The sequence below is a fragment of the Postia placenta genome, assembly GCF_002117355.1.
Source record: "Postia placenta MAD-698-R-SB12 unplaced genomic scaffold POSPLAscaffold_4, whole genome shotgun sequence".
Classification (NCBI taxonomy): Eukaryota; Fungi; Basidiomycota; class Agaricomycetes; order Polyporales; family Adustoporiaceae; genus Rhodonia; species Rhodonia placenta.
This window is the reverse complement of record NW_020169835.1, coordinates 155,785-182,864: the sequence shown is the minus strand read 5'-3', so window position 1 is coordinate 182,864 and position 27,080 is coordinate 155,785. Positions and strand designations below refer to the sequence as shown.

The 27,080-nt window shown below is 51.4% G+C and overlaps 11 protein-coding genes across 11 annotated transcripts; 5 read left to right on the top strand and 6 right to left on the bottom strand.

Annotated features, from left to right (window-relative positions):
* Positions 1-23: 23 nt before the first annotated feature.
* On the bottom strand, positions 24-628 carry POSPLADRAFT_1137249 (hypothetical protein; the record flags this gene model as incomplete). Its single annotated transcript, XM_024484773.1, has 4 exons — positions 24-194; positions 249-401; positions 476-528; positions 589-628. The coding sequence occupies 4 exons, from the start codon at positions 626-628 to the stop codon at positions 24-26; spliced, it is 417 nt and encodes a 138-aa protein (XP_024340640.1).
* Positions 629-955: 327 nt separating this feature from the next.
* POSPLADRAFT_1054478 (hypothetical protein) lies at positions 956-1,428 on the top strand (the record flags this gene model as incomplete). The annotated part of the gene is made up of 4 exons (XM_024480520.1): positions 956-982; positions 1,042-1,099; positions 1,149-1,258; positions 1,312-1,428. The coding sequence occupies 4 exons, from the start codon at positions 956-958 to the stop codon at positions 1,426-1,428; spliced, it is 312 nt and encodes a 103-aa protein (XP_024340639.1).
* A 584-nt stretch (positions 1,429-2,012) lies between these two features.
* On the bottom strand, positions 2,013-3,749 carry POSPLADRAFT_1045022 (hypothetical protein; the record flags this gene model as incomplete). The annotated part of the gene is made up of 5 exons (XM_024478661.1): positions 2,013-2,263; positions 2,319-2,573; positions 2,637-3,061; positions 3,112-3,313; positions 3,347-3,749. The coding sequence occupies 5 exons, from the start codon at positions 3,747-3,749 to the stop codon at positions 2,013-2,015; spliced, it is 1,536 nt and encodes a 511-aa protein (XP_024340638.1).
* A 4,350-nt stretch (positions 3,750-8,099) lies between these two features.
* POSPLADRAFT_1168002 (hypothetical protein) lies at positions 8,100-12,525 on the bottom strand (the record flags this gene model as incomplete). The annotated part of the gene is made up of 11 exons (XM_024487992.1): positions 8,100-8,504; positions 8,555-9,232; positions 9,286-9,340; positions 9,378-9,497; positions 9,611-9,912; positions 9,961-9,988; positions 10,021-10,039; positions 10,372-10,393; positions 10,733-11,896; positions 11,968-12,107; positions 12,177-12,525. 11 exons carry the CDS (start codon positions 12,523-12,525, stop codon positions 8,436-8,438), a joined length of 2,946 nt encoding a protein of 981 aa, XP_024340637.1. The 3' UTR covers positions 8,100-8,435.
* A 180-nt stretch (positions 12,526-12,705) lies between these two features.
* Positions 12,706-13,634, top strand: POSPLADRAFT_1039200 (hypothetical protein). Its single transcript, XM_024477502.1, has 5 exons — positions 12,706-12,827; positions 12,881-12,986; positions 13,044-13,259; positions 13,309-13,413; positions 13,482-13,634. Exons 1-5 carry the CDS (start codon positions 12,724-12,726, stop codon positions 13,572-13,574), a joined length of 624 nt encoding a protein of 207 aa, XP_024340636.1. The 5' UTR covers positions 12,706-12,723; the 3' UTR covers positions 13,575-13,634.
* A 1,915-nt stretch (positions 13,635-15,549) lies between these two features.
* On the top strand, positions 15,550-16,149 carry POSPLADRAFT_1137726 (hypothetical protein; the record flags this gene model as incomplete). Its single annotated transcript, XM_024484824.1, has 1 exon — positions 15,550-16,149. One exon carries the CDS (start codon positions 15,550-15,552, stop codon positions 16,147-16,149), a length of 600 nt encoding a protein of 199 aa, XP_024340635.1.
* A 460-nt stretch (positions 16,150-16,609) lies between these two features.
* POSPLADRAFT_1069506 (hypothetical protein) lies at positions 16,610-17,290 on the bottom strand. Its single transcript, XM_024482353.1, has 3 exons — positions 17,198-17,290; positions 17,126-17,140; positions 16,610-17,069 (listed from the first exon to the last, which is right to left on the bottom strand). The coding sequence occupies exons 1-3, from the start codon at positions 17,274-17,276 to the stop codon at positions 16,813-16,815; spliced, it is 351 nt and encodes a 116-aa protein (XP_024340634.1). The 5' UTR covers positions 17,277-17,290; the 3' UTR covers positions 16,610-16,812.
* A 1,150-nt stretch (positions 17,291-18,440) lies between these two features.
* On the top strand, positions 18,441-19,250 carry POSPLADRAFT_1138700 (hypothetical protein; the record flags this gene model as incomplete). Its single annotated transcript, XM_024484939.1, has 4 exons — positions 18,441-18,600; positions 18,657-18,793; positions 18,846-18,936; positions 18,994-19,250. 4 exons carry the CDS (start codon positions 18,441-18,443, stop codon positions 19,248-19,250), a joined length of 645 nt encoding a protein of 214 aa, XP_024340633.1.
* A 482-nt stretch (positions 19,251-19,732) lies between these two features.
* On the bottom strand, positions 19,733-21,033 carry POSPLADRAFT_1045017 (hypothetical protein; the record flags this gene model as incomplete). Its single annotated transcript, XM_024478660.1, has 5 exons — positions 19,733-19,853; positions 20,175-20,344; positions 20,669-20,691; positions 20,883-20,903; positions 20,952-21,033. 5 exons carry the CDS (start codon positions 21,031-21,033, stop codon positions 19,733-19,735), a joined length of 417 nt encoding a protein of 138 aa, XP_024340632.1.
* Positions 21,034-22,222: 1,189 nt separating this feature from the next.
* Positions 22,223-23,088, top strand: POSPLADRAFT_1054469 (hypothetical protein; the record flags this gene model as incomplete). The annotated part of the gene is made up of 5 exons (XM_024480519.1): positions 22,223-22,271; positions 22,321-22,446; positions 22,503-22,639; positions 22,703-22,802; positions 22,859-23,088. 5 exons carry the CDS (start codon positions 22,223-22,225, stop codon positions 23,086-23,088), a joined length of 642 nt encoding a protein of 213 aa, XP_024340631.1.
* A 371-nt stretch (positions 23,089-23,459) lies between these two features.
* On the bottom strand, positions 23,460-25,562 carry POSPLADRAFT_1138222 (hypothetical protein; the record flags this gene model as incomplete). The annotated part of the gene is made up of 4 exons (XM_024484881.1): positions 23,460-23,520; positions 23,590-23,794; positions 23,985-24,354; positions 24,399-25,562. Coding segments are annotated over 4 exons (1,800 nt in total), but the record flags the coding sequence as incomplete, so codon positions are not given.
* Positions 25,563-27,080: the final 1,518 nt, after the last annotated feature.

The window sequence follows — 27,080 nt, the reverse complement described above, 5'->3', positions numbered from 1 at the left end:
CAGATAACAGTATGTAAATACAATCATGATCGCTCGCCACGAAGTCGACGCGCCAATGCAAGGTCTTTTGGTTGGATAGTGACACGCTTGGCGTGGATGGCAGCGAGGTTGGTGTCCTCAAAGAGTGAGACAAGATATGCCTCTGATGCCTCTTGGAGAGCCATCACAGCAGATGATTGGAAGCGGAGATCGGTCTGAAAGCAGCGAAGTGAGACAGTGGCTAATGTAGTCTCACCAAAGAAACATACCTTGAAGTCCTGAGCAATCTCACGGACCAGACGTTGGAAGGGGAGCTTGCGGATCAGGAGCTCAGTTGACTTTTGGTAACGACGAATCTCCCGGAGGGCGACTGTTCCGGGACGGAACCGATGAGGCTTCTTCACACCGCCAGTTGCCGACGACTAGTAGAGGCAGAAAATAAGGCAATTGATTAAGGCAATTGATATTTGAAAAAATCCAAAGCTCAAAAACTTACCATGGCCGTCTTACGGGCTGCCTTAGCTGCAATTTGCTTACGAGGTGCCTTACCTGGAATAGCGACGATGTTAAGACTACGCCGGATAGCAACTAACAGAGAAGGCCACATACCACCAGTAGACTTGCGGGCAGTTTGCTTAGTACGAGCCATTGCTGATTGATTTGAATTTGGGCTGTTTGAAGAATTTGTGGCGATGAATGTGGTGGAAGGCGATAGACGGATGTTAAGTTGGGGAGGGCACTTATATGCGGTCTCGCCCTGACGCGCCACGATCGGGCACACGTGGAATTAGCCGCGTTGAATCGCGTTCAACAAAATAAGGTTTGACACGTGATCGCGTCTGGCACTCTTTCTCGCCACAAGCGCGTCCAATATATAAGTAGTCTTTCTTACTGCCTCTAAACCTCCACTTACGTTCCCCGCACTTGCAATACCAAACCTACTACCTCGCAAACCTCTTATCATTCTCATATAACAATGTCTGGTCGTGGAAAAGGTGGCAAGGTAGGTTTTTGTGTAACATCACTTGATACATTTCTCAAGTTTTATGGTCTCTGCGATAGGGTCTCGGAAAGGGTGGTGCCAAGCGTCACCGCAAGATTCTTCGTGATAACATCCAAGGTAGGGTTTTCAGATAGTGATATGCCGATTAACCTAACCTTTCCTGCAGGTATCACAAAGCCCGCTATCCGTCGGCTTGCTCGTCGAGGGGGTGTCAAGCGTATTTCTGGTCTTATCTACGAGGAGACTCGCGGTGTTCTCAAGATCTTCCTCGAAAATGTATGTGCCACGGCCTTCTTAGGTCAAAGCCTTCCTGACGTGTTGCTATCCAGGTCATTCGCGATTCTGTGACATACACTGAGCATGCCAAGCGGAAAACCGTCACTGCTCTCGACGTCGTCTACGCTCTCAAGCGGTCAGGGCGGACCCTCTACGGTTTCGGTGCCTAAGCTGTCTAGGGTATTCTGGCGTATTCTCGATTACTGTATCAGTATAATGTAACTTATAGTTTTGTTGTACGCTTTCCGGAGATTCTGCACGGGCAATGATCACTCGTATTGTCGGATTTGGGTGTTCGATCTTATGCTGTATCGAGGAGGATGTTGAAATTGGTGACGCGTTGAAACTCCAGAAGTTGAAGCACCTCGTCGCCAAGTCGCGTAGCCGTTAGGAGACAAGATTAGCTGATCAGCGTGTTCAATTTTTGCAATGTCTCGGTAGGCGGAAATGGACACAATGACCTGGTTCGTGCCGCTGACTGTCGAGAATGCTGGAGGAATGACGGAGTCAATAGCTTAGATGATTAGATAGCTCGTTGGACGCACCCTTTGATACACAGTCGCAACTACGCTATCAGCGCTCAGTCGCGCTGATCTGCTGTAATGCATAATCCACCCAAACAACCCCACGAAGTCCATATGCATCATGAGAAACGAGATATTATGTAGAATCCCCTGTGTAGCCAGCCCATGCCTATGCATTATCACTAAATATGAATGATGAGCTATGCGAATACAATGCGTGCGAGGTGACCCTAGGGAAAGGCAGTCATGATTGTCTTCCCTCCAACCCTCATTGTTGCGCATCGCGCGTGATATCTCGTCAGTGCCAACTGCACGACCTGCAATCGTTGCAGTGCGTGTAGCTCCCCGCTGTTCTTCTTGATCGCTTTCGCGAGCACAGATAGATAGTCATCGCTGAAGCCTTGCGCGGACCGTATGGTGATCTCCTCCAGCCTGTGGAGCAACATAGTTGCATCTTCCGATGTGAACAACATCAGATCAACTGGTTAAAGAATGTAAGGACAATAATCGCACATAGATAATTGCAGTACACTTACGATTCATCAACAAATCAATAGCGTCCGAGAGCACCACAGCCCACCACGACTTCGGCACGAGGTCCTCCCGGAACATCGAGACCACATCGTTGGCCGCAGCCTTTAGCGATCCTCTCGCGTAGTTCTGGTGAAATTGTGCGAACCGCACTGCGAACATCAGTCGATAGACGAACACCGCATTGGCGCTATCATTTGCGCGGAGAGCTTGTAGTGAAGGAGCAATCCTCGCAACCAGACTCCCGAATCTCTCCTTGCCTATAGCATGTCCGCCCTCAGTCAGTTCAGTCAGTCCATGCGAACAGCAAGATGGCACTGTACCTGACGCGACATATTCGTCCAATATACGGTTGACTGCACGACCCAGGCCCGGCCAGTCTTCAGCCGACGCATAATATGACACCGCGAGCGCGTAATCTTTCTCTTGCATGAACGTCTGCGCCGCGATGCGACATATCGCCCTCCGTGTTGCCTCCCGCCCGTGCTCAGCGCATGCTGCGCTCACCTCCTTCAATACGCCCGCAAGAGTTCCCGCACGGATTCTTGCACTTTCCTCCTCGGTGGCCGTTCCGCCACGCGGTGGTTGTAGCCTTAGCGGCACGCGCATCAACATCTCATCAGCCATTCCCTCGCCAATGCCGCCGCAGGTATATAGGTAGTCAACAATATGCCGCCAGAGAGTCGGGTCCGAACGCATATAGTCGACGTAGGCCAGCACGCAATGATCTCGTAAAGTAAGTCCAGCACTTCGGCTATGGTCAGCTTATGTTATGGGCAGGAGCGAAAGACGACCTACTCGTCCTGTTCTTTGTCTATGATGTCCAGCGGCTCCAGCATGTCAGCCAGATGTACCGCAAGCCAAACATCCATTCGCAAAGCTTCGGAAATTGCCTCCTTCCCGTCGCATAGAAAAAGGGCCGAGTGAATTAGATCCTCAGAGTTGGTGGGGTCTGCGGGCATCTCGTCAAGTATTGTGGTGGCGATGCGTCTGTCACTGACTGTCAGCGAGTGTCGATAGGGCCAAAACACACAGACGTACGTGAAATCCAACCTGCGAAGTGTTGGGTTCACGTAGATGCACCACAGGGCACACATTTCCCTCCAATCGGCACCCACTTCTCTGCAGACTTTGATCGACATATCGACGTGGCCCGCTAGCACTCCGACGATGCCACTGAAGCGATCCCACCAGTTTTCGAACTCGTCTTGGCGTTCTTCATCTGGGACTGTGGCAAGCTCTAGTTGTAGAGCCTTTATTTGGTCGCGCCACTTCCACGATTTGACAGAAAAATCACGCTCAGCAGAGAACTGATTTAAACGCGGGTGCTCCTCGACCAATGTCTTCAATTGCTGGGCAAAATTTGCAAGGTGCCTTGATGAATGCTTCGAGAGAACTTCGAGGAAGAACGTGGAAGCTTTCGCAAGCCCCCTCATTATGGCCCTTCCCAGTGCGTCAGTTGGGGTTATAACGTTGCAGGACCAGAACGGCATCACCTTGTGAGATACGGCCAAAACGCTTCGTCCTCCCATGGCCGGTCGAGATTGCTCAGGTGGTCGCCCTCCTCTGATGTTGGCTCGACATAATGTGTATTCAACCACTCCATGAGGTCATCTCCCATGGGGATGTCGTTTTGCTCGGGCGTGTACAGGACACTGAACAGATCCCAACATGAGTACAGCTTGCGGTAGTGCTCTGCATCCAGTTGGGTCGCCTCGAGGGGAGCCGGTTGCTATGTCCATCAGCAACACCCCTGCGCAGGAAATGTGAACGTACTCACAACGCAATGTAAACAGCACTCCTTGCAGAAGAGGATGTAGTCGCAGGAGAGCTTGTGCAGTGCGCTCATTACTGTGTGATCCCTTTGTCTGGACGATACATCAGCGGTGCACAAAATTATAAGTCATGAGCCTATACATTTCTACCCCTTTGGATGGGATATGCCGCTTGAGATTTTGCATCGCGCTGAATATCACGGAGGTGTCTACGATGAACTGAAGCATGTCAGCTGAGATGCCGAGATAATACAGGACCACAATCCTATATGTGATATCTGGAGGAGTTGAAACTGAAAGTGCATGAATCTAACCCTGTGCAAGCCGTATATTCGCTTCCTGAAGGGTCACAGGCGGCACCCATGGCGGTGGCCGGCGGTGCTGCCAATACTCAAGGGGAAGCACTTACAACACGCCTCTCTGATGCTGGAGCGATATGTCCCTTCGCGAAATAGATGTCCGAAGTTGTCGCATCTCGTGGCCGCGAACCTTGTGGGTCGCCCTGAGACAGTCGAGCTCAGGTTAGCAGCATAAGCTATGGTGAGACGGACATACATTCAGCGCTGCATATACAGCTACGGTATCGTCCAACGGTGACATTTTCACGTTCAACAATCCTTGGGATCGTGTAAAGTCCTCATTCTTGCCGCGCTTGAAAAGTGGCGGAACCAAGTGTGTGATGCCTCCGAAAGCCTCCATTTCGAATTTGTGTGTATTCGAGAGTCGCAGAGAATCAGCAGCGAAGAGCAGAGTTATATTGTGGAAGTCGTATTGAATAGCGACTATCTAGCCGTGAGTTCAAGAAGATAGGGTGGCGGCGTAAAGAACTACGCGTTCTGCGCATAGCAGTTGTGCGCGTTGATGAAGGGCACAATTGTCACGTGCGCGTGACGGTTGCGTTACAGACGCGTCTCGTCACATTCTTACCATGAAAACCGGCGTTCATCTCCCGTTAGGTAGACCTTTAAATATTATAGCCTGTTCATACGAGTAGGACGATCATAATAGTGCGGTGTGCATGTTGAATGTTCTGCTTCACCGACATAGGCTATGAGGCTTCCATGTAAATACTATACAGGCTTGAAAATCAAATATATTGGAGTAGCAGGGAACAATATGATGGTGACCTGTGGTGAAGAAGCTGCAGCCCTTTTCAAGACACGTTCAATCTGCAGAGTTTGATTTTACTCCACGGAGCTTGACATGACAATGGATATACGTCTCGAATTCTTAGACATCTGCAGAAAGGATCGAGAGTGTAGGCTGCGAGGCGCAATGCAATGCACAAGCCTCTAAGGGCAGCGGCCTTCTGCGTGAATCGTCGATCCTCATCGGCGATACGTATACGCACAACATTCTGTCGCTAGTCTGTATCTGCTGAAGACCACCCGTTTATAAGTTTGAAGTAGCCAATGCGACAGCGACACTTCAGCGAGGTTGTTCCTTGCGACTTCTTTTACCGGGTACGAATCAACGTCAGCCCTCAGACACGCCCATTGGCGCGCCACCTGAAAAACAGACTGACGCAACATTACTCACAACGACAACATAATATTTACTGAGCATACTCCTATCCATCTCCACAAGGGCGGCATGTGCATACCCATCACGGGAGGTTCGGGTATGAAGCAGTATCGCGATCGAGAACCCCCGAGAAAGCAGAATTCTGCTCGCTAGGGAATGCCTCTGGACGTGCTCGGCACACAGGAAGAGGGAAGGATCGTGCACCGGAGATAACGATTAGGATAATATATACCTGGATGACTGTATAGACTATTCCATGATTGCAATCGATAATGGACGCCTCAGAGGGATTCCTGCCGAAGTCTGGAACACGGAAGAGAACGGTAAGTCCCGAACAGCGGTGAGCCTTTGCAATGAAACAACATCGTAGCATGTCCTGCAACAACCATATTATTTCGGTTCCTACCTCCAGAGCTCCAAGCTGAAGAGTTACTTATTCGCGTGACGTATGCCAGTCCTTACAAGGTTCGGCATGCCCGGTATGCATTTCTGGGAAACTTGCGATTGCGACACGCGATGCCCAGGCCCCTCATATCCCGCGCCTTCTCTGCACCAAATTTCAAAGCTGCAGATTAGCCACGGACGTCAATTCAGCTGTGTGCGGAAGATAGCACGACTCACTAACAGCGTCCAACGATTCACGACTTATGCCCCCATGCACTCGTCACGTAAGGCCATATCCAATGGGTAGCGTGTTCTTGGTTGATTACACACCGTAAATCTGGATCCGAGCTACAGATTGTAAATGGGGCGAGTGGTCGTAGGACCCGAAGTGCAAAAATGAGCTAGCTCTGAGTCAGTCTATCCTCTGTCAGGCCGACTCCTCGGCCCCCATGATGCCGACAGTGGCACCATACATAATTCGTATGTCGCTCCGTGTGTTGGGAGAGCGAGTCTCGAGAGCGTGAGCACAAGGCTGGCAGGCACGAGGTGACTATCGGGAGTGGGGTACCGGCGCCCCGCCACAGTGGCGCTCAGCGGCATTGCCGGAGATCCCCGATCTCTCTCTCCCACCCATACTCCAATCTCTTGTGCTGCTTTCGCTCGCGTATGTCTCTTGGCCCTGGCTCAACCATCTGCTACTGCCGGCATTAAAGGTCTCTCCTGGAACACAAGTCGTCTTCTTGGCTGCAAATCGAGCCATTATAATACCCTCTTGGACTGCATTGATTTTGCGCATCTGCTTGTATTCTTCTGCATGTGTATAATAGTCTATTGCATGCTACCATCAAATTTAGAGCTGCCTCATCTTCTGGGCTTCGGATAAACCTTGTTTAATCTCCTAGAAGTCTTCGAAAGCTCTGCCTTTCCTGAATGTGACGATAGTATCCAGCTGCTTCGCTGCTGTCCGAGCCCAGCACGATGCCACAGACTCACTGTGCGCATTCTGTTCGGCAAGCTTTGACACCCAGTGTCACGTCGACTGTTCGGCGTAGTTCTGGATGCATCCCATGAACTCCGAGTCAAGCGCATGTAACGTCACTATAGTAGGTCCTGGTCGCCAATGCTCTAGCAGGTATCCCGTTTCATTTTGCGCTTTCCGGTTCTGTATCTGACTCCGTGTCATTTTTTTCGAGGAGGCTGCGAATCCAGAGTCGCGACACGGATAGGTACTCCTATACTAGACGGTCGACTGGTCGGGAGGTCTTTTGCGCGATAACATCAGCGACTGCGCGAAGTCTACCAGCAGGTGGGCACTCGCATCTTTGTGCTCACGCAATGACGTTTGACAAGCTTATGGAGCTTGTTTAGCCGACAGTGGGCGTCATTATAGTCTATCTATCAGTGGGGCATGATGAATGACGCTGACAAGGGCGCGCGCGACTCACAAAGTGTCTCATGGCCTGGTGCTGGCAAGTGCAGCCGGACTCTACAAAGGTGATGGTAATGAGATGGTAGCACATCCTCTCTGCGCAATATATCCTTGGGTGGCGCCAACAACTCGATGGCAGAAAATACCACCGCAATGCGATCAGAGAACAAGGCAAATGGAGCCTGTGACTGAAGACCTGATGGCCAGACGCTTAGCTCGCGGCTGTTAAGAGGTACCTTGATCCTAGATGTCGATAAACTTCCAGGGAGTACTGGTGATTTTTCAGGATGTCCCGCAGCAACGATGGGCCTCGACGGGCAGGTAAGTACTAATCAACCTCCCGTGAGAGGATGCGTATTCTCGAAAGGAATGTCAAGGTGCGGATGAGGAGCGAAGCAGCCGCGCCCTCGATTGAGTACGATCGGAAAGTCTGTCTGCAACGATTAGATCTGTCACGTTGTCATCGAATTCGGTCAAGTTATGTGCTCAATCGTTGACCGGTTGAGCCTGACTCGCCTGCTGGACGAGGTCACACTTTGCGTCGCTTACCATGCATCAAGTATCACCGCGTTCACTCTGCTGAACGTTACGCGCTCCACATACTTCTCCAGCATGGGTGACTTGACACTACAGCCGATCCACGTGTTAGCGTGGGGTTGTAGGAATGCGACCAGTTTTTGCGGCATGCAAGCCTACATCCGTGATCACCTACAATATAGCTTACGAGGTAAAGCAAATTCGACAAAGAAACGTACTCAAAATTGACAGCAATGTCCCGCAGGGACGATATTTCCTCCTTTGTGTATTCTATGTATTTCCTGCAAAGCTAATCCCACTCCCTTGGATACCTGTCTTTCGCGTAGTCTCCGTCTCAGTGTTGATGCTCCGACTCACATTACCTCACTAGTCATAGCCCTTGATCCCGGAGCTGCTCAGGTCAAGGCACCCCCGTACGCATCCCCCCGGCCTATGCCTTGACAACTCTACTTGCGTATGACGCACCGCGGCCATCAGTTTGCGTCAATCGGAACCATGTGGTAGATCTGCCATGCAGGATCCTCCGTCTCTTCCAAGACATACTATATATTTGCGTGAGCACCACACCGCATAAGTGTTCATTGAGACATACCTCCTGCAGGATCGCATGATCGGGGATGATGATTAAATCGCCACCCCGAAAGTCCTCGAGAGCCGGCCTCGCCTCGATCCGAGCCGTGTACGTCCATCCACAACCCCAAAGAGCCGATTCTCCGTTCCATCGGCGCCAGCCAAGGCTGTAGTCCATAAAGTCGACCCGAAGCTCGGGGCGACCTTCTTTGGTGTATTCAACATTGGCAACCGTCAACTGCATCCCCTGCGCTGAAGCGCAATAGGGAAGCCCCTCACGATGAATCCGAGGGAACCTCTGGCTCCATTCCTGCGCTTCCATTGTGTCCGTCTCTTTGAGCCAGCATTGCATCACCGGCATCGGAATTACGAATGCTTCCGCCCAGCTTCCCTCTGTTGAGACCAACGGTGTGAAGAGGTCACGCTTCGCAGAAGGGTAGAACGGATACCGAGCATCCCTTCGTGGTCTGTCACACCTGTTGACCGAGCTTAGATGCGCCCATGTTTGTTTATCGATCACCGGCATGCATAATATACACGGCGCGTCGTCCAGAGTGAGGACGGTCGGAGAGCCTGTATGATTGACAATTGTGGGCAGCTCAAACATGTATACTGAGTCGTCCAGCAGCGCATAAATATTGTGGTTGTTGAGGAAGTTGAAAGAGGCAAAGCCCATGTACCCCAAGTCGGTTTGCAGGGTCTGACATTCAAGTGGCTCAATTTAGGGCCGAAAAAATGGAACAGCGTACGCACCCAAAGACAACCCCCCGTTTTCCAGTCCCATACATCTATCCGACCATATCGCTTTCTAAACTCTGTCGTGATCAGCAGTGCTAATAGGTCACCTTCTGATCTGGGCCCTTTTTGATTGTCCATTATCGAGGAAAATTTGACTGCGAGCGGCGAGAGGATGGGGGGAACCATATTGGGAGATGGACAGAATACGAAACATGGCAGGCTTGTGGCTGTAAGGGCATGAGCGTTGATCAAGTTTCACGATTGCAGACGTTACCCAGTGAGGTCACATGTTAGCGAATATCCTACGACGATAAGGACATCTTGTGAGGCATCGACACACAAGTCCTCAATTCGCAGGTTTATCTTCGTCCTGTCAATCGTCCACTCGCGCTCCTCGTTTCCCAGAAACGGGCATGGGAACTGGAAGAAATTGATCTCGTCTTTGTCATCGCATTGCACAAGGAGCCCACAAGCTGCGACTTGGAACGGTTTGAGATAGTAGTACGGAATAGTACGTCCCCGAACCAGTTTTGTGTGACAGCGCATGTGTTGTAGGCGACGCAATCGTCCCAGCTTCTCGGCAGTCGAAAGAGGGCACAGCGGTTCGTCGACCATACCCGCTAGTTCGAGCTCGGTGATATACTGCAGCGCTGGGGTATCTTGTATTACATGCAGGAAGAAGCGACAGACCTGCGGATGACGGGTATATGTGATACAGCTATATGATATGTGTTAGTATGCATCGCTCACCTGCTTGCAAATGCACAGACTACGAGCATCGAGGGAAGTGAAGATGAGTGCAAGGAGCTCAAGCGGAATGTTGGTGATGTATGGGAAGACAAAATAGGGTAGATAGAGCATTTGGCGGTCAGGTCGTTCTCAGTTACTTTGCAAATAATGGTGGGGGTAGCGGTACAAAGGAAGGTCTGGCAGTACGGTCAAGCTACAGTTGAAGCTTGAAGCTTTGAAGGGTGGAGTACAAGGGCCGGGCCGGTGTTTCCGGACGACAACGTCTTGTATTCGGTGTCGGCCCCAATACGATCGATGCGCACGACAAACTCAAGGCCGAAATCGAAATCGAAAGCCAACATACAAACTCACCGTTTGCACTCGTCTCGTCAATCTGCATTCGGGGAACCGGCAGATCGACTCAGATATAAGGCACGAGCGTCAAAGCTTCAGCCTTATCCGAGTCTCCATCTTGTTCTCACAAGGGAAAACCAGGCATGTCTAAAAGTGGGGGCAAGTAAGAACATACAATAAGTAATAACTTGCCTAGCGCGAGAGCGCAGGCCATCAAAGCAACGCATCGTACACGCAAAGGAAAATAGAACTACAACAGTCATCGCATCAAGAGATCGCCATCCTCGTCGTCATCCAATGGGATGAATCGCTTCCCTTCATTGCGCTGCGCAGTGACATGTCAGAAGAGGTGCTAATGAGATTGAAGTAGGAAACGAACCAACGCAGGCGTCGAGTGCATTGCTCGCCTATCCTTCAAACTCATCGGCTTCGTGCTTGGGGCCGGAGTAGTGCCGCCGGAAGGAATCAGCGATATAGAAGAGAGGCCGTAAGTGGTAATCGCCTGATCTTGCTGCTGAGATCGATTACCAGATACCGGCGTGCGCGGTACAGATCGCGTGACTGGCGGAGACCTTTGTTTCATTACTGGTTCTCGAGCAGTAGCCATAGATGACGCATATTGAGGCGTCGTGTGCAGAGCATACAGGAGATTATGACCAGAAGTCGCACTATGAGAAGATACGCTGCTAAGTGGGCTGGAGGTTCGGTCATCGCCAAGGGGGTGCTTTGAGGCCCGTGCGTCGGAACAATTCACCTTGGCCTGGACGTCGCAACCTGGGCCAGAGGAACGTTGCGAGAGCGTAGTTGTGCTCGACGCCAGCGAATCCACTTTTTTGGGCGTTTCCAGAGGCTGGGGCCCGCCAGTATTGATGCGATTTGTGGCCTTCGGATCAGATACAGCCAAGCTGGATGTCTTAAGAGTGTCAACACAGGTAGGAGATTGGAGGGCCGTGGAAGAGACGCCAGTGTTCATGACGAGACCAGGAGTAGAGACAGCTGCAGGACTCCGCCTAGACTCGTTCGGTAGCAAGAGATCAGCGAGAGGCACACGTCGAGGAGTCTGAAATTGATTACGACGATGTTCGCTGGCAGTAGGTCGACGGCTCAAAGAGTGGTAATAGCTGCTCGGAGGCAATCGCTCTCGGACATCATGCGCGCGAGAAGGCGTAGAAGCAACCCCGGACTTAGGGACGGTAGCCAGAGGCGTTCGAGTTAGAAAAACATTACTATCCGCGATTGGCGAACGATCATGCTGAGATGCAGCATTATGGTCCAATTTGCGTTTCTTGTTAGGTTGACTCTTATCTCGATGGTTCATGGGCGAGGAAGATACAGATGCGCCACTGGGCGAGTCGGCTGGAACCTCATGTGGACTTCTTTTTGGAATGATTGAGGAATGCAGTTGCCGAATATCGTCCTTTATTTGATTCCGCGCGCTTTCTATATGCAAAGGCAAAGCTTGCAACAGGGGGAGGACCGGCGTAAGTGCGACAAGCATCTTGCCTTGCTGGTCTTGAAGCGTCTGCAGTGCCTGCGACTGGGTCTGATTAAGCTTAGTCAAGAGTCAGCTGGTGCTACACGAGAGCGAGAGCGCGTCAGGATAAATTGTCAGACCATATACATCATGTGAATTTTCTTGTCCAACGATTCCAGCTTGCGATCGACCGCGCTGAGCTCCGAACGCAGCTCATCAATGCTGGTTGCTTGTGCCGGAGTACCCAGAGAACGTTGAATCTCGCTCTGACACCTGTTAGCTGAGATCGAACGAGGTAGCATTAGCATTAGGACCGACTATGCATGGGTATATGCGCTGTCTCGCGTACCTAAGTCAACTGTCTCATCAAGAAGCTTCTCGCGGTCTTGATGAAACAGAGTCTTGACCAGTCCAATCTCCCTCTTCGTCTCGTCGATACCTCCTGTGAGTTTTGTTACGCGATCAGAGAATTTCTCCAGGTTTGCTTGGGTGTCGTGAAGAAGAATACGTAGAGAGGTCCCCGCCTTGTCAACAGGAGCAATTGGTGCCAGGGAAGACAGCGATTTGTTTTGATTCGCAGATGGGAGGGGCGATATAGATTTGTCATTCGAAAGCAGATGACCCCATAACATCGACGAGGGTTTTGGACGGAAGGGTAGCGGGCGCATCTGCGAGGCATCTTTGAGATTTGCAGACATATCTGCCAGCTCTCAACGACGTTGTTACTCTTGAATGAGCACTGGGTGATCTAAGCTGTAGTCAGTTTCCAGTGCGATAAATAACCAGACAAGTCTATGTCCAGATTGTTGCCAGTCAGTCAGTGTGAAGAAAAAGGACATAAGCGCCGGATCGCCACAAGCGCGTCAACTCCGCGACGCGTCTTGACCGCGACCGCGATGGCGTCCGAGTCGGCCGCGTCCGCTCAGCCTCCCAGTAAACGATGGGCATACTTTCACTCCGCTCTCCAGCTCGCCATACAACGTTCTTCTCACAAATGGACGTAAGTGAGCTGCAATAGCCGCGCCAAGGGCGCTCGTTGACTGTACCCTTCAGGTACGAAGACTTCACCGAATGTTTTTCTTTGTGGTGTGAGGAGCAGCCGGAGAACGCACCCAGGATTTTTACTACAGTCTCGAGACATATGGAGGATCAGATCACAGTGCGTGCGCGGAGGAGTTTGATTCCATCCAGTTGATGTCCAACTTGTCCATTATAGGAGAACTGCGAAGAACTCTTGAAGCAATTCAACGTGCGAGAAAACCTGGACAATCTGCACGCAGTCGTAACAGAGGCGCGTATAAGGAAACAAAGTGGAAATTACGATGGCAAGGACGTATGGCGAGAAGACCTACACCCAAGTGTTGCCGTAAGAGCGCGAACAACCCCTTTACTGGAGAAGGAACGGGATCGTCTACGGGCAGAACTCGAGGAAGTATGTCGCTCGCGGCATTTCTCTGTATACGACTGACATAGAGTCACAGCTGGAGAACGAGAACCTGGAACTGCAGAGCCAATTGCAGAGCAATGTCAAGGCGAGGGAGGAAGCCGATGCCGAGGCGTCCAAATTGTTGGACATTCTTGATGAGGTAAGTCGAGGGTCTTAGATTCTTGCAAGACCGCCAATCCATATTTGCATTGCTTATCCCGATACAAGGTTCATGCCAAATGGAATCAGCTTCAAACGGAAGAGATACAGTCTTGGTCCTTGCAGATGGCCGAGTCGCTCAGTGGGAGCAGACCGTTGTGAGTCTTACGATTGTGTTCTGTAGGCTGTGGGTTTGTATCATAGTCTGTATACTAGTTGCAGTTTCGATCATCTCTATTTGATTTACCTCGAAACGAGACGCATGCTTTATAGCCAGTTGCAAGTTTGCAATCGACTGTGATGATACTGCACTGCAAAACGTCGCCGCAAACGCGACACCCCAGACGATCACCACAGTGCCATATCTACGTGACACACGTAAGCAAGCTTTACGCCTTTTGACTCACTTCTTCATCGCTAAGCACCACCGCCATGAGTAACAGTCCCAACTGAGTTGCCTGCATACTAGCTATCACCATTTCAAAGGATATTTCCCCGACCTTGCTGGTCATGAATGCCCCCAGCATATTTTGGTCCGAACTTGCAGCTTCTTGCGCGATAAGCATTGCCGGGCCTTGCAGTCCCACCAAGGTCTCTAACTGATGCGAGTAACGGCGGGACTGTTTCTTGGTGACCGGTGATCTATCTCAGATGTGATCCGCTCGTGTCTTCAAATCATTCTGCTGCTTGACGCCCAACATCCCGCATCTTGGTATCGCTTCACACTTGGACGCAATCGAGCGCTAAGTGAACGCGCGTAACAAGCAGTGTACACTAGTGCACACTGCTTCCCTTGTATCATGTTCAGCACTACGAAAAGCGTAGTTCACGAACGATCTGCTAGTCCACGCGCCACTACCACAAGCGTGGCTAGCCGACCCGCGCAAATCACGGCGCGCTATACATCCCGACCGTACGGGTTCGTTCAGTCGGCGGACGCCTCAAGTCGGCAGGCGTGATTTGCCGCCAATCAGCGATCAGGATCCCCAGAATCTCTCGGGATGTTCGCAGTTCGATCCGCGATTTTTGCTCCTAGGCGGCCAATCAGGTAGAAGGTCTGCCAACTGCTCGGTAAGGCACAGGATCTCTTTGGCGTCTTTTGTCTGAAACTCGTCGCTGAAGCCTTCCTGATGGCCCTCTTCCCGCTCACCACGACCGTACGTTTGAGATATGCTCGGCAGGTGTTGTAGTCTCAAGCTCTCGCAGTATTAAAACGGGTCGCACAGCTCAAAAGCACCCTCACCTGAAGTGTCTTCTTCGCATTTCGTCTACCTCACGTCGCACACTAACTAAGCAAGCATAATGCGCTCTTCACTCTCTTCGTTCTTGCCGGCCTCTTGCCCTTCGCTATGGGTGCCTCTCTCGTAAATCTCGAACGACGTGATTCCGAGTGCCCCTCTAATTATACGGGATAGTAAGTTGTCTTCGTTCCTTCTGCTGTATTGTACGTTATAAACCTTGAATGGACAGCACTTGCTATGGCAGCGACATTGCTCATTGCACCAACGGCCAGGTAGACACCGGTATTTCGGGTACCGCCTGTGATATAATACTCCTCGCTGGCATTGTCCTGTCCTAACCGAGCTCACGCAGTTGTGCACTCTAGGCTGGCTACACTTGCTGGGCTAACGGGAACAGCTACGGTTGCAGCCAGAACTAAGCTTCTGCGAGATGGCTCACCAATGGGCGTTATTGGGTGCATTGCCTCGTTCATTCGTTAGAATTTTGCATCATCTACGAGGCTGAATAAGAGGTGTTATATATTATGCACGATTTGCAGTATGCACTGGTGTCGATGGCTTTAATCGAGGTCTGATGCTCGTCGAAAGAGGATCTTTTCAATGCTATGATACGTTTGAAGATCAATCCGTCTCGCGGAGAACGCTCCAGGGAGAAGGGCAGGATAGAGTGCCTGCCAAATCACACGTGGACAGCCTCAAGATACTCAGTCGTTGTGACTTTGAGTAACCCGTGGGGCGCGACTTCGCGTCATGTCGCGGTCACGTGAGCGCGTTGTCCTTTTTGGCGCTGCAACGGCGCTCGCATTAGGTCACAGAGCGCTTCGGGTAGTGAGCACTTACTTTGTCATTTGCACGACCTACACTTGGTTTCTGGTCTTGAAAAAAGTCTTACTACGATGCCAGACGTTGCGCCAAAGCGGGAGATCAAACAAACCGACCCGAAGCCGTCGCTGCCACCGGGCATGGTCCTTGGTCCTGACGGCAAGCCATGCAAAATCTGTACGGCTTTCCGTTCTTGGAAGCCGACCGCGCAGAATGACAATGCGCAAGCCGACAAATCGAGTGGAAAGAAGAATACAGCAGCGATGATGGCGGCCTTTGCGTCTGGCAAGGGCTTCGCCTCGACGCCTGACCCCGACGTTCGCCCGGAGCATTGCCCGCCTGATGTCGAACAACTAGGCCGTGCGACGTGGACATTCCTGCACACGACGGCCGCGTACTATCCAGAGAAGCCGACACCTAACCAGCGCGCGAATATGCTCACTCTCTTGCGCTCACTGCCGGTCCTGTACCCGTGCTCACACTGCGCCTCGCATTTGGACTCGAATATCCGGGACCACCCACCGAACGTGAGTGGGAGGGTTGCGCTGAGCAGGTGGCTCTGCGAGAGACATAACGACGTCAATGAGCGGTTGGGAAAGCCAAAGTTTGATTGTTCGATCGAGAAGACGGACGAGCGCTGGAAGGATGGTCCAAGTGATGGCAGTTGTGACTAGCGATGGAGAAGGTGAGGGTCGTTTCTCATCAATATGCCTTACCGAAGATGTTAATGGAAGGCAGGCAACCTCTTGCTACTGTTTCCGTCACTCAATCTACATCCCACCCAATTGTAGAATATTTGCAACTTGACTCGTTGTAGAGGACTACTCTGACTAGAATCACGATCTCGCGCATCCCCGATTGATCTAACTGCAAGGACGCTCCGGGGGAGCTATATCACAATTGACTCCAAGAGTTGGTGACTTCGTTAGTTTGCATTGTCACACAGAGTCCATTCGACGTTCAAGAGTTTATCAATATTCGTCGTATCATGTGTGGGCGATTTACCCGCGGTCTAGGAACACTAATTGCGATGGATGGCGGTTATGTTACGCTCATACGCAATGCAATGCTAACAGATCATGAATCGATGAAATACTGATAAATGCTTTGTGGCTCACACCACTTCTCGGCTGGACAAGTGCGAACCTCGGCCTCTTCATAGGCGGAAGACGTGTACACATAACGTAACACCAATCTGGACATGTAATCCATGATACATCCGGTGAGCACCGCCGGGGCAACCCAAACCTACACGGTATACTGACTACGGTGTTCCCTGCCATTGGCAGATCGGCACGCGATATTTCAACATCACCCATTGGACTAAAGTCTCCTGCTCACGCATCCCCACGGCGAGTCCAGCCGTTGTTGTCCTGACCGTCGGTAACATAGTCGTCGCGCCGACTCCAGCCGTTGTTGTTCTGGCCGTCAGTAACGTCGTCCTCGCGTCGGCTCCAGCCGTTATTGTTCTGGCCGTCGGTTACATCGTCCTCGCGTCGACTCCAGCCGTTGTTGTTCTGGCCGTCGGTTACAAAGTCTTCACGTTCCTTTGAACTCCATAAAATGTTGTTGGAGGCGTCGGAAACGTCCTCGCCTACGCGTTAATATTTGTCAGACGCCTGATTATAAGATGTATCGCTAGATACGGACCAACAACCGCGACGTCTAAGGAGACGTGTGTTAGAGCTGGTGTCAGGGCCTCAGACCTCATAAAGTGCTCACCTGCGATCGGTTTAGGTAGCGCCGCCGCACCAAGGATGGTCAAGGGAAACAGAGCTGCAAGGAGACGAAGGAACTGCATATTTTTGCTGCGTGCGATGGGCTGAAATTCTCTGGACTCAGCACGACTTATAACTGACTCGACGCCTGCCTCTAAGACAACACATCCAAATACCGTCTGGACGTTCCTCGGACATTGCATATGGTTCAGGGACAATATAGGCTCTTAATGGGGATATTGTGTGAGTCTAAATTCCTCCGATTTACGAACCTTGACGAAAGTTTGTCATTGTGACCTGCCCAGCCAACTGGAGTTCGTTCGGAGGAGTATGCACTGTTCGTTCAGGGTCCCCAAAGTCCACCGGCGTTGACAGCAAACAAGGGAATGTCCACGACAAATGATCTATCAGAACATCTTTGACATTTTGACAAACTCATATAGCATTCTACGGCACAACTTGGGACTCGCGAGTGTACATTGGCGCCTGTGGTAAGCGCCAAACAGAGCGTCTCGTAGGCCCTCGTTCTCAGCAATGACACCGGCGATATTGCCGACTTCATGCGGATTGACAACGTTTGATCTCATGATCTCTAAATGACAGCACCGCGATGGAGTTTGCGGCGTTATGTCAGGTGAGTTTCTCCGCTCAGCCACAATTGGCGTTGACTGCTCCCAACATTCTCGGACCAACTAAAGGAGTCATCTACATCGTGTAGGACACCCTACCTTTGTCGTGGACCTATCCAGGGACGATAAACAGACTCCGCAGGCGTCCCGCAAACGTCGGGGCTTCACGTCAAGGCATTGCCTTTGACGACATGAATTTTCCTTTGCTCCTTGGGTCTATTGCGAGGGACAATGAGTGAGGTACGCCTTGGCACTTGACAATTCTAGGTATACCCGTGGTAGCGATATTTGGCGAAGACAAGTCTGCCCCGCCCCCCTTACTCGTGTCATCGTGTTCCCCAGGTTATGTCGGGTCCCGCCAGCACATACCAGCTCCTGAATGACAAAGAGGACGAATCGACTGACCAATTGCTGGTACAGTCGGAGCCCAACGCAGGTAATGGTCTTTTTCAAGGAGAGTACCCGCGGCACAGGCGACGATGGGCCAGGATTCTCCCCTGGGTCGTGCACTTATTGCTCTTATCGATTTCGGCTACTCTGTTCCTCCTGTCTCTTCGGAAGCCATCCGACTCCCAATGTGCAAGAAGACTATCTGCGTATTGTGCGTATCTTCGTAGCATGCCGACGTCTAGGGCACTGACACCCGTTGCAGCCTCCCTGATTGAGTCCGTCGAGTATCATGATATAAAGTTCAACGGTTCCCTCTTTAACCCTTCGGTATACATGGGCAAGCCGTCTCCGGAATTGGATGGTGCTTGGAATGCGATAGTGCAGCGTTGTTCGTGGTTGTGCCTATTCCGCGGTTCTCACAGTAAATGATACGCTGATCCACAGCTAAGCCCACGAGAATTACCAGTGAAATGCTGAAGAAATTACACAAAGAAGAGCGCCCGTCACTTATCAGGTTCATGGACGTGGATGGCGGCGGCTACCTGGGCTCGCTGGAATTCACTCATCAACTTCATTGTCTGGTGCGTTCATTTCCTGAGGTGTGATGTCAAATATCATTTATGCTTCTCGTAGAACGTGCTGCGCAAGCACACTTATTACGACTATTATAAGGATACCGAACCAGCGATCCTGGAGGGACCTCGGGCTTACCGAAACCACTTGGGTACATTATCTCGTCAGCACCTTTGCGCTCGGCATTTGCTGACGTTCTTGCCTGTAGACCACTGCGTGGATATGTTACGGCAGCACGTCCTGTGCAACGCAGACGTTGGGCTGGTGACCTACGATTGGGTCAAAGGGTACGATACGCCGTATCCGGATTTCTCTAACTGGCACAGGTGCAGGAACGTTGAGAAGATCTGGGAGTGGAACGAGGAAAATTCAGTGCATCTTCCACGGGAACGGCTCACTAGATTTGGAGACGAAGTGGATTTAGAGCATCCTGATGGGTGGAAACCTCTCGTAGAGGATGTTTAGTGGTGTAAATTAGTCGATTCCATTCTGGATGGACAGGAGAGGCGATTCAAGGACATCGATGACTAGTCCCCTTATTACGATCACCGACGTATTGCCGCTGCACCCCAAGAATGTAAAAGAGCTCCGAAAACAGTGTACGAATAGGGATTTTAGCGCCGCAAGCCTTGTCGCCGGAGTTGCAGATATGGGCTGCTACCCCTTTCCCCTCCCTTCAGAAGGTCACACTGTCGCCGAGCGCTCAGGCCTGAAGGCCTAGGTAATAGTGATGAAATTCTAGTATTACTGTCACCACGAGATTTCCAGTCGACCTGTTGTTATCGTTGATGCCGCTCACGTCTTCACTCCCCTCTCCCCCATGTCAGTAATAACGTCAGCTGCCGCACATGCCACGGCTGAGCGTGAGGATACTGACTGCGGGCAACAGGTTCCATGCGTGGCGCAAAGTTCATCAGTGAAATGAATCAGCAAGTAATCCTGGAATATTAAGTGCCTACCTGGTCGGAAGCCTGCTCTGTGATTGGCGGCGGGTCACGCCTGCCAGCCTCCAGGGAGCCCGGTCTGCCATCGGCGACTGCTCGGGCATTGTCGACGCGCTGAGGGCGGCTGAGGGAAGGGCCATCACAAGGAAGTAGATTATTGGCATATGGTTTACACATAAGATCGAAGTGAGGCCAAAATCAAGCCTCAACCTGCCGGTACGGTTGTGATTCCTTTCGTTACGTAATGTGCAGCGGCCATGGATCTCGGCAGAAAGGGTGTGTTTGAATGAACGTAGGTTCTCAGGAGGAACGAGTGAGGCACCAGTGTCCAATCGAGCGCCCAATGAGTTGACCGCACGGCTGCCAAGTACGCAGGTTGGGTGTGTCCGCTCGGAGATTGCCCCCCAGTTCCCCGAGACAGAGCGGACCTAGGCAGCCAAGTCACCCGGACTGCCAGGATTTTTCCGTTCCCCTTTCTGTACGTCCCGGTCCGGCATTGAGACTCAGTGCCCTGTCTCCGAAGATAAAGGGAAAAGTGTACTCGATGGGAGTCGAACCGGTGGCCAGTTGGACAGGTTTCGCCCACGCGACGGGGCTCATCAGGAGGCTTAACCGCTGCCCCAACCTGACCAGTGAAAGTAGAAACTACTTGGCGCTTATCGCTCAATGCCGCTTGGATTACTTAGTAGAAGACAGAATAAACTCTGGAATGAGATTGGGCTATGCTGCCGGAGCCCTCACTTACGAAGCACGTGCTGAGCGTTCATTAGACGTTCAAAATTGTATACGGTAAATTCTTCCTTCCAGCGCAAACACAGACAATTCTGATACTCGGACATTTCTTTTATCTGACTGGATGCAGACTTTCATTTCATTCCCACAATCCGGCCCACGAGAATCCCCCAATTATATACATCGCATACTCTTGTTGTCCAATACGGCATCCATCTGATCGCCAAATGCTAGCGCGCAAGTCAACCAAATTGTGTTACTGAAACATTTTCAGACTGAGTGAGAGGCATAAAACTCACTTCCAGTAGATCACGGCGAAAAGTAGTTGATGTCGAAGACCTCAGCCGGAGTCACATCCTCATCTACTTGTGGAGTTACGGGTTATCCGAGTCCAACACGTTTTGTTCAAAGTGTCACGAACCAAGGTCTACAGCTACCGGGGCTACGAAAATCTGAGAAAAAGCTTGCATAGAGAAGGGGAGACACCTACCAGGTGTTGGCTTGGGCATGGCCGTTACTCCAAGAACAATGAAGCCGAAGAACGCGAGGTAAGAAAGACGTAAGAACTGCATGTTTATCGCGTGCAGAAATAGCAGAGTAACTTGTGAGCTTTGGCTCGGGCCTCCAGCTTTATATACCTCCCAGTTAATGTCAGACTCTTCTGATTAACAGTGTACACCCCATCCGAGAAGAACTGTGCTAAGGTCTGGACTCTGCATGCGAAGTCGCATGGAAACCACCCCAATCTGTCAAAGCCATGCAGAGGTCTCGACTAACTATTGTTCACTTGAGACCCCTAGTGATAATTTGTAGGATGGTCATCGGAAGAGGAGCTTCCGATCAAGCCTGGGTGCATCCAAGGTGTCAAATTTGACTTATGCTCGCATGCGCCCATCATCATTCTAGCAAATTCACTTGGATACGTATTGCCTACCATGAGAGCGGCTCCCACGAAGTAATCAAGCCGCAGTGCATCACGGTACATTTTATTCCGTATACCATGTGTTACCACCCCAGCTAACGTTACTGATTGTCTGAAAGTTCGTACAATTGAGAGCTATGGGGTGCCAATGTTGGAACGACGGTGCGAACGGCGCGGGGCGCGTTTGTCCACGGGCGTAGCGATGCCCGTAAGGGACAATCGCGTAGCGTACATACATCGCGCGCGGTCGTTTTATACTACGATAGGGGCCTCCGGCCCCCGGCTACTCGCGCGCCCGAGCTTGCGAGCTCGTTCCTGACCACGCGGGGCTGCGTTTCAACAGCCAAAGCGTGAGTCGTTGCTTGAGGTACTGCAGACTAACACATTACTCATGAGCGGCCGATAGGTAGCGCTATTGAAAGGGATCCGGAACTCCTTCCTGCCGGACTACAAATACTTATGCGCAGAAGTTGTCCTGACATGTTGAGGGCGCCAATCTATAAACAGAATGTGCGCTCAAGTCTTTGAACTGATGCCATCAGTTATACTGGTCATGACGCCGCATCTCAGGCCTGGTAGAAGACCAATTCGTCGACTCGCAGGTTATTATGCTCGCAAGGACGCTTCTCGTGGCGCTGGCGGTCGATATCCTCCAATCTTTCTAACCATGACACGTCCCATTTACGAGTCTCTCAGAAACACGGACACTGTGGAACTGGATCATTTATATGAAGAGAAGAACTCTCATGCGATACAAAGACGTCGTCGACTTTTACCATGGTTGGTGCACGCAATGCTGTTGGGCGTCTCAGCGTTGCTCTGTTTGGTATCCTTCCAGTATGCTCGAGATGCCCAACATTGTGCAAGACGAGTCTCGGCATTCTGTACGTTCGTGCTCGTTTCACGATGGCAGCTCGTAAGACTGATCATGGACCAGCACCTGCGGTAGAGGCTGTTGAATACTTGGACGTCAGATTCAATGGCACTCTGCACAAACCGTCTGTATTCAAGGGAGAGCCGAGCCCCGAACTTGATGCCGCTTGGAACAGCATTATCTTTATCAGTTCAGTTAATTCTCCTCGAGCTTGACTTTGATAGTCACTGATTAATTTACTTTAGTGAAGCCGTTGCAGATAAGCAGTGAGACACTAGCAAAATTGGGAAAGGATAAACGGCCATCGCTCACGCGGCTGCCTGGTGAATACGGCGGAGACTATTTGGCCTCCATGGAGATCACCCATCACCTTCATTGCCTTGTGTGTTAATTATTGCCCTGAGCTTGACTATCTTCGCTCTGGACTGAAGTTCATGCTTCCTAGAACATGTTGCGCAAGTATCTGGACTATGATTACTACAAAGCAACGGATGTCGCCATGCAAGCAGACCCCGTGTCGTACCGAATGCACCTAGGCACGCCTCGTTCCTCGTTCTCCTTACCCTCGCGCTCATCACACAACCATGATTGTCATCTGCAGATCATTGTGTAGACATTCTGCGACAGCAGCTCCTATGCAACGCCGACACGGGCTTCATCACCTATGATTGGGTCAAGGGCAAGGACATCCCGTTCCCAGATTTCAATACATGGCATAAGTGCAAGAATATCGACAAGATAGTGGCTTGGAACCATCAGCACGAGGTTCGGATCCCGTACGGCCGTCTTGCGAGGACCGAAGGTGTGGTCGACCTGGAGGAGACTCCATGATAGACTACTATACGTTTATTTAGGTCATTCACAATGAAAGCTCGCACCTGTCCATTAGCTCAGGCATGGCCCAAGACAAATATCTGCACGATGGGGTTACGATGATGCTGGATATACAGCCACTCGACATGTTACACATATCGTTGACAGCCCGGAATGTCAGACAGATCCCTTCCTTTCGGTATGTGCTGCTGCGGCTTGATGACCAATTCGAGAGCACCATACCGGACGATGTAGTTTTAAGCGGATCCTACGCGAACACTACAGCGTGCTGCAGAACAGGTACTTATACAAATGAGAGAGCGCGCATTTAAGCCTGCTATCAATTCTGAGGATGCATTTTAGCCGACGCGCCCTCCATGATCGGTCGCTTATCGATCTGCCTCCGGTCTCTCATTTGTCTTTCCCGACTTGCTTCCAAGGCATATGAAGCTGTTGTAGCGAAATATCATGAGCCCATCAGATAGACAGTCTTCGCAGTCAATATGGCAGGAACTGTACCTTTGCAAATGCGACCAGATCTTCGAACGAACACTTGATTTTACAGGCTTTGCTATGTCATCCTCAGCACGTCTTGCTACAACCTGGACTTCAGAATCCTTCTGTGTGTTCGTAGGTGGTCTTATCATGTCTCTCGCGGTCTGGGTTGCCACGGCAACCGACCAAGCGTGATTGTAAGTTGAGGGCCATGGTCCAGTTTCTTTTCCTGTAATTGAACGTCAGCATGCGTTACACGAACATCATCAACCTCGCCGGAGCACAGGTATGGGTATGACGCGAGGCGAGGCAAGGGCTCACATCACCGGAAGCCTCTGTCCTCGTAACAACATTTGATTGTCGATACAGGCATTGCGGACAACCCCTCTGGTACAGTCGAGCTTGAAAGCGGCACTCACCGTTGAGATCCACCTCTGGGTCGAAATCGAGTGCATGGATTCGCGCTCTAATGTCCTCTGCAACGTGTCGCGGTATAGGCACCAATAAGCGACGTTCCTCAGAGTACCCGATGTTCCAGGATAATGAGATGCCGGATGTCGAGTAGGTCGACAAGAACGTAACATATCGGAGGGAGGGAATATGTTTAATCAGCGCCGACGCCATTTGATCTGCTTCTAGTACCGTTGGAATGAATGGGTCTGGTATCGTCGGAAAGCGGATGGGGTAGGTGATTTCTCTCATCAACGAGCATCTCACAGATATCCTTATGTGTACCAGACTGTCGATGCTACCAATTATAGCTGATAGTGCTCCCTGCGATCGTTTTAGCTGCGAACACACCGCAGTCATCGCAGAGCGTGCCGCTCACTCACCATATCTCGAATGAGGTGAGGGATCAAGTCTGTCTCGTCTTGAAAAATGCAGAGCTCAACTTCTAGGCTACGCAGAGAGGGCACAGCCTTCGCAACGTCCGTCCAGAATGCTCGGTTGAAATCGGGCCAAGGCAAGACCGGCAGCGATAACACCTTTGGACGTGTCTCCCGTAGAATCCGAACAATATGTTCCGCGAAATCGCTCTTGAAGTCGCGGTAGATGTCAGAATCGCAATGGCCCGAGTCCGAATGTACCGATATATGGTGAACAGCACATGGGAGCGACCAGTCCCGCAAGAAAAGCACTGGTGCATCTAGGTAATCCAGGCTCGACCATGAGGCACCTTCAGGGTGTCCATATGATGATGCTACTCGGAGCTTCCGCGCATTTGGAAACAGACGAGCGGCGAGAGTGATCGGGAGACAAGACCGGTGAATGGTCAGTGTCGATACTGACGGCCAACAAAGGCAGTCGTCCAGGTCATCGCATGACGCCGCGACACCGTCAGGGGACAAAGTGAGGCTTTTGATGGTCTGCATGCCTCGAATGCTGGAGAGTATATTGTTGATGCTCTTCGGATGGTAGTACACAGACAGTCCTACCTCCTCCGGCCTGCTGCGCATCTCCTCCAGCATCCTACAGGTCTCCGCGTCATCCATGAGACACTGTAAGTCCAGGTAGCGCAGCTGGGTGATAGCCGAGATGGCGGGGCCAATGCGGGGCTGCACGTGTAGCAGAATGTCCATGGGGCTTAGTGAGAGCGACCTGAGGTTGATCGCATTCTCGAGGAGAGGCACAAGAAGGCGTGCAGCAGGCGAGTCGCCAAGACGCTCTTTCCACTTGGACCCCAATGCGCTAGTCAGGATCGGACTGCGCTCAGCATTCGAGATATTTCGAAAATCAACGTTGATAGTAAGTTCTCGAACGTAATGCAGACGGCCGGGAATGTCGCGAAGCATGTGTGTGCAGAATCGTATGGTTGCCGCATTGGATCGCGTCGTCACGACAGAGAGAGCGTGCCGCTTCGCAATGAGGTGGATGCCGCGTGCTGTGACAGACAAGTTGAGGGCATCGCGGGTGGGGAGATCTGATATGATGTGAGATAAGACGTCTTCATTCAAGCCTAGGAGACCTCTCTGGTCTGAGGTGGAGGCCTGAGGTGCCTACATAATGAGCGAGATCTTAACAAGGTTATACAGAAATGTAGCGATGCCGTACGCACCATGACGGTGTGTACAATACGCTAGTGCCAAGTGCTATCCTGTGAGGCGTGTAGCAATGCCAGCACTGGAGAGGTTCTATAGGAAAGCTTGTGAGGGGTGGAGTTATGATAGATGCGAGGCGGAGGGTAGAGATGCGACAGCATAATACAGAATCCGGGACAACGACGTTGACAGATCGCTATGATCCCCCTGTTGATGACAAGATGCGCTTGAAGTGAGAGTCCAACATACACACGGTATGGACGCAAAGCGCTCGCCTACACAGGTATAACTACTGCATAGCAGGCTGCATTCATGTATGACAATCGCGCCCATCTGAGGGGACAGGAGGGGACGATTCTACGGAGACTGAACCATCCCCCGGGAGCGGAGATCTAACATCCCCCTCCTCGGGTGATGCCTCAAGCGCCCCCCCCCCATATTTCTGGCAAGGGCGCTTACCCTCCAAAACAGGAATGGCCTCACCATCAGGAAAAATGCCCGAACCTACATAGCTCTATGTAGGTCATGTAGACCGCATAGAGCCATAGACTTCCCCCCGATTATGTAGTGCTATGTAGATGCGCCTGATCTCGCAAAGTGCTATGTAGCACCATAGACCACGAGGCTCGTAGGCTCCATAGCACCAGTAGTCACTGTCCATCAATCAATTGATCATCGTTATCAGATTCTTTGGGTCTCACAGGGCATAAATTTAGATTTGCATTCTTATTGGTAATAATAATGATTGTAATTACAAGCTGTGAGCGACTAGCAGAATCATACTACTACTGTCGCGACTTGAGGTCAAGCGACTGGGGAAAACCTAAAAGCTGGGGGCGTCCGACTGATTCTCACTGAAGCGATGGTGAGCGATGCTCAAACCTAAGGCTAGGGACAAGATGATATATTTGTCACGAGTTGGCACGGCGTCTAGCCGTTTTTTAATTTTTTCCTTTTCGCGGGCTTGAACCCGCGACCTCTGTACTACCTGCCTGATATGGACGCATCGTTATCTACTGTACGATTAGATTAGATAGGACGGCAGTGCACGGCACAGCTCGGGCTCCGCTGACACAGCCGCTCTGACTCACCGGCCCCCGGGGCCGCGTCAGCATGCTGCGCACGGACCAGCTGCGCACGGACCAGCTGCGCACGGACCAACGCGCACAGCCTGCCCTAATCTACCCATGTATATAAGCCGGCCTCTGCTGCCCTAGGGACCTCAGTTTCGACCTCTTGTCCCTAGGTCAGTAAGCCCTCATTTGTATTCTTTCTTACCCTACTAACTAATATACTTTCTTGTCCCTAGCCTTAGGTTTGAGCATAGCTCACCATCGCTTCGGTGAGACTTAGTCGGACGCCCCCAGCCTTCAAGTTTTCTCTAGTCGCTTGACCTCAAGTCGCGACATTAGGCCGAAACTCCCCAAGCTGCCGGCGTCCCCTCGGGACTCCCTATATTCACTTTCCTTTCCCACA

What these genes read in the sequence shown, in the direction of transcription:
- POSPLADRAFT_1039200 (XM_024477502.1), top strand. Translation starts at nt 12,724, where the DNA reads ATGGCGTCCGAGTCGGCCGCGTCCGCTCAGCCTCCCAGTAAACGATGG. An exon ending in ATATGGAGGATCAGATCACA is followed by an intron (nt 12,987 to 13,043) that starts GTGCGTGCGCGG and finishes TGTCCATTATAG; the next exon opens with GAGAACTGCGAAGAACTCTT. An exon ending in TGTTGGACATTCTTGATGAG is followed by an intron (nt 13,414 to 13,481) that starts GTAAGTCGAGGG and finishes TCCCGATACAAG; the next exon opens with GTTCATGCCAAATGGAATCA.
- POSPLADRAFT_1069506 (XM_024482353.1), bottom strand. Translation starts at nt 17,276, where the DNA reads ATGCAGTTCCTTCGTCTCCTTGCAGCTCTGTTTCCCTTGACCATCCTT.